Source organism: Aotus nancymaae, unplaced genomic scaffold (assembly GCF_030222135.1).
Source record: "Aotus nancymaae isolate 86718 unplaced genomic scaffold, 86718_ANA_hifiasm-v0.15.2.pri h1tg000031l, whole genome shotgun sequence".
Lineage (NCBI taxonomy): Eukaryota > Metazoa > Chordata > Mammalia > Primates > Aotidae > Aotus > Aotus nancymaae.
In genome coordinates, this window is record NW_026988444.1 from 1,444,925 (window position 1) to 1,449,369 (window position 4,445).

Sequence of the window (4,445 nt, forward strand, 5' to 3'; positions counted from 1 at the left end):
GCGGCCTTCCCTCCCTCCACTCGAAAGGCTGAGGCTGGCGAAGCCCAGGCTTCTCTCGCGCTTCGGGCTACCGGGTTGGTGGCATCACGCTCACCCTCGCTGGCCCGCTGCACGACCCTGGGCGCCCTGGGCCTGTCCACCGCAGCCTCTCGCGGGCCGGGCCGCAGCATCTGGCTGCGCGCTTCCGGGTCGGGCAGGGAGCGGCCGGGGGTGGGACAGGAATGGGCTTGGGGACCCGGCACGCCCCACCGAGATGGGGAGGCGCCCAGCTCCCCGGCCCCTGCACACCGACCCCCTAGCTCCCCTGCGTAGCCTCTCCCCTTTCCCCCTTTGTGGTGCGGACCACCGGGGCGACCATGGGGTGGGGCGGCGGCCGGGTCCCGCCCCCTCGACCCCGCCCGGAGGGGGAGGTGCCCGGGCCGTGGGCGCTCCAGCCCGCCTCCGCCTCCGACTGAGGGCTGCCGGGAAGCCGGCTGGGCTTGCTGCGATTTTGCTCCAGTCGGCAGATAACGCCGGGAGCCTGATTTATGGACCCTCCACTCTACGGGCAGGCGAGCACCGCTTCTTTTCTGGTCTGAGATATTTGTAAAGGAAGGACGTTTCCTCCCTGGCTGTAGTCGGTTTGGAGCATCAGGAGTTTGGGCAAAGCCACCAATACCCGCACTCGCTTGCCTCCTCCGGGTACCCACCGCCTCCTCTGGCCGAAGTTTGCCGGCCTACGGCCCACGTATCGATTAGGCTGTGCAAAACGGGAGACAGGTTTCTAAGGTGAGAATTCGGTTTTTTAAAATTCATAACCCTATTGGCGCCCAGCCTCCTATGCTAGGTGGCTCAAGTCCAGCCTGCCTAAGGAGACCTGGCCAGGGGACGTTTCTCCAGTACTGGCCTCAGACCAATTGTCCGGCCACACGCTGGCAGTGCCTGGACAGTCAAATTCTGGACACACTTCTGAGGCCCAGGGATTGGTCTTTCTTCCCCCTCTTCTTTTTATTATTCACAAGACTGAAATTGTTTAAACGTCATAACTTATAAGAAAATAAGCTACATTGAAATAAATTAACACAACGGAGACGTGCTTCACATGGCTCAGATAGGAGAGGCAACCCCAGGGGAAACCAAAGCCAGGCACAACCAAAGCAAAGCAAAGCGAATTTCCAGGCTGCCTAACAGTGTCTGCTTTTCAGTCAACTCAAAAAGCCAGAATGCAAACCAAAATCAGGTTCAACCCCAGCGTTTGTTCTTGGGTTTCACGTTTACCTTTGGAAAAGTATGGAAAGGAGGTTGCTAACCGCACAGATTACAGCAGAGGTTTTGTTTTCTTCTGAAATGAGTGGAGAACATTATTGGGTAATTAAGTCCTATAACTTTCAAAATACTGCAGCTGAGATCCAGTCTATGGAGATATTTATGTACAAAGTAGCATAGTATAATAAATATTTCGAGTGTCTTCTGGTGTGGCAGTAAGCCCCTTCAAAAGCAGTCTTTTAAGCCCACGTAGTGAATATATTCTCAGTTTGCTTGGGATGGCCACAGTTGGGCTGTGACTTCGAGTGTTGCTTCAAACACAGTGGAGTCCACCATGGGTTCCCTCGGGTGCCGGGGCTTCTCCAGGTGGGTGCCAGACCCTGGCCCTTCTGGACCCTCAGGGCCGGGCCTGCTCTAGCTGCTGATGCTGACTTCTAATGGCGAACCTGCTGACGTGGACGGGGATGGGGACGACGATCTTAGGGTTCCGGGAGGGCTCCCCTGTCTTGGAATTGGCATTGCCTGCCTTCACCCGTTTCCACTTGGCCCGTCGGTTCTGGAACCAGATTTTCACCTGCACCTCGCTGAGTTTGAGGGCGTGGGCGATCTGCGAGCGCTCGGTCAAGGAGAGGTATTTTTTGCAGTGGAACTCCTTCTCCAGCTCCAGCAGCTGCTCGCTGGTGAAGGCAGTCCGCCGCCGCCGGTTCTTGCCCGTAGACGTGGTGCTGCCCGCCGCGCCGCTGCTCGGCGGGGTCTCCTCCAGCGCGTGGCCCGTGTCTTCCTCCTTGTGAGCCGCCTGGCCAGTCAGATTGTCATCCGAGCTGTAGTCCACATCGCTCTCCAGCGAGAAGCTCTCCTCCTTGCCCTTGGGGTCGTCTTCCACCTTTGACTCGTCTTTCCCTTGCCCTCGGACAGCCCCGACTGAAAGCAAAACCAAACGGCATTTTATTACATTTCTCACGCTGGCCTTCCTTTCTCCTTCCCACAGTCACTTGGGCAATCGCCCCCCCTCCCCACCTTTAGCGGATTGTCTTTCTATGACATTAACACATTGTGATTTCCTGGCCTTTGAGGGGTAGAGGAGGGGTGGGGGGAGCGTGAGAAAGCTCAAAGGAGAGGAGGCAGCCGAAACGGCCCTTTGCCCAGAACCATCACTCAAAGGGCTGCCATGCCTCCCCCGCACCCTCCCAGCCTCGGCAGCATCGGGAGAAGTAGCGGGAGGCTCGAGGCCCAAGAGATTGCCCGCTTTGTCCCAGGAGTGGGAGCTGGTTGAGAACTGAGGGGGGATTCACGATCCATCCTGCCTCCCCTACCATGAAAATTGAGTGAACCTTAATTGCTTCCTAACCGGAGTGGGGGCGTAGGGACGTGCAGATCCCAGACTGTCTTTTTTGAGACAGACAACGTGGGTCAAAGGGATGTTTTGTGGCATTAGAAGTTCCTACCAGACACTCCCAACACGCAGACACACAGCCTCCAAGCAATCGGTTTCTTCCGGACAAGTAGCAAGACCAGTGAAGGGGTTTAAAAAGTCTGGGCGCCCGTGGGCACACGCACGGCTGAGACGCGCAGCCCAACCGACTCCCCTAGGGGCTGCAACCTACCCGGGACCCGAGGTCACCGCGGAGCGGGACAGGGGGACTTGGCCAAACGCATCGCCAGATAGATTTGCGGCCCAGGGCAGCAGCTGGTCGTCGGGCGCTAAATGCCCCCCACCCCCAGACCCCGCTTGTTGCGTGGCTCTGAATGCCCCCCGGAGGCCCAGCGGCACAGCCCGGCCGCATCCTCCAGCTCCTCGGGCGGGGGTCGAGCGGGGGCGCGGCCTCGCCCCCTGGTCTCCCACGGGAACCCGGCGCTGGCCCGCCCCCGCCTCCTCCCGCCCCCGCGTCCCGGCTGCGCGCGCCGCCGACTCACCCAGCGAAGCCTGCACCGCCTCGGCCGCGGAGAAGGCGAGCAGCGAGCCCTCCTTGGCCAGGAAGCCTTTGCCGTCCTCCGCGTCAGCCTGCAGCGCCTCCGCCTTGTCGAAGTTACCGCCGCCGGGCAGCGGCTGCGGAGCGAACTTGCGGGCCGCTGCCGCCTCCTGGTGCTGGGGCGACGCGGAGAAGCCGCCGGGGAGCGTGGCCATGAGCGTAGAGGTGAGCGCCATGCCCTGCGCCAGGCTGGAGCAGAAGCCGGTGGGCAGGCTGGGGATCTGGTGGTGCGGGTGTGCCGGCGGCAGCGCGGGCTGCAGCGCGGCCTGGGGCAGCGCGGGCGGCGGCGGCGGTGGCGGCGGCAGCACTACCGGCCGGTAGGGCATGAACATGGGGTAGCCGGTGTAGACGAAATGGCCAGGGCTGGGCTGCGGCGGGCTGCCGATCAGCGAGTCTATGCTGAAGGCGGTGCTACTCCCCAGCGGGCGCTGCATCATCATCAGCGACGGCGGGAACGCTGCGCTCATAGACGCGCTCGGGAGAGGCCAGCGAGAGGCGAAAAGTCCCCGCGCCGCGCCGCCGCCGGGAAGCCCGCCGGACGCCGGGAGCACCTCCGGGAGTGCCGGGCAGGGACCGAGCGGGGCCCGGAGAGCAGACGCCTCCTCCGCTCAGTCCTGGGCCCACTTCATGCCCGGCGGGTGCGCGGGGTGCGCGGGATGAGGCCGTGCGCCCCGGAGTGGAGAGGGCACCCGGGCCCCGCGGAATCACCAGAGCCCCCGTCCGCCGCTTGCCCGTCGGAGCCCGCGCTCGTCGCGGCTGCGACCCTCGGCCTTGGTTAGCTGCTGTCCGTGTGTCCGTCCGTCTGTCCCGCCGTCCGTCGCCTCCCGCGGGCCGCTGGGGAGCGCGCGAAGCCGGCGTACTTGTCTCCGGCGGGCGCCGCCAGCACCTTTAAATCGCGCTCCTCTTTCTCATTCACATTTTGCCTGCCGCCTGGGCCGGCTCGCCTCACGTGGGGCTGGGCGCCGCTGGCCATTGGCGGCGCGGGGCGGGGGCGGGGCGAAAAGGGCCCCCGCCCCTTCCACCCAAGCCGGCCGCGAGCGGGCTGCGGGCGCCACCGTCGGAGCGCGCAGGCGGGGGAGCCGGAGCTGCTTGCCCAGCCCGCGCCACGCAAACTTGAGAGGGGCGGATGGCACCTCCAAGGCTCGGACCCTGATGTCTTGCAGCCTTGTCGAGGCCGCCTCCAAGGGCAGCCTCCCGGGCCGGCACCCCCGCGGCTGGTCCGGGGGTGCT

At 63.6% G+C, this 4,445-nt stretch overlaps 1 protein-coding gene across 2 annotated transcripts; it reads right to left on the minus strand.

Moving 5' to 3' along the window:
* Positions 1–962: 962 nt before the first annotated feature.
* Positions 963–4,105, minus strand: GBX2 (gastrulation brain homeobox 2). 2 transcript variants are annotated; one of them, XM_012434190.2, is made up of 3 exons: positions 3,160–4,105; positions 2,850–2,886; positions 963–2,166 (listed from the first exon to the last, which is right to left on the minus strand). In XM_012434190.2, exons 1-3 carry the CDS (start codon positions 3,680–3,682, stop codon positions 2,058–2,060), a joined length of 669 nt encoding a protein of 222 aa, XP_012289613.1. In that variant the 5' UTR covers positions 3,683–4,105; the 3' UTR covers positions 963–2,057. The 2 variants fall into 2 exon arrangements, with proteins under 2 accessions (XP_012289613.1, XP_012289612.1); XM_012434189.2 differs by lacking the exon at positions 2,850–2,886.
* Positions 4,106–4,445: the final 340 nt, after the last annotated feature.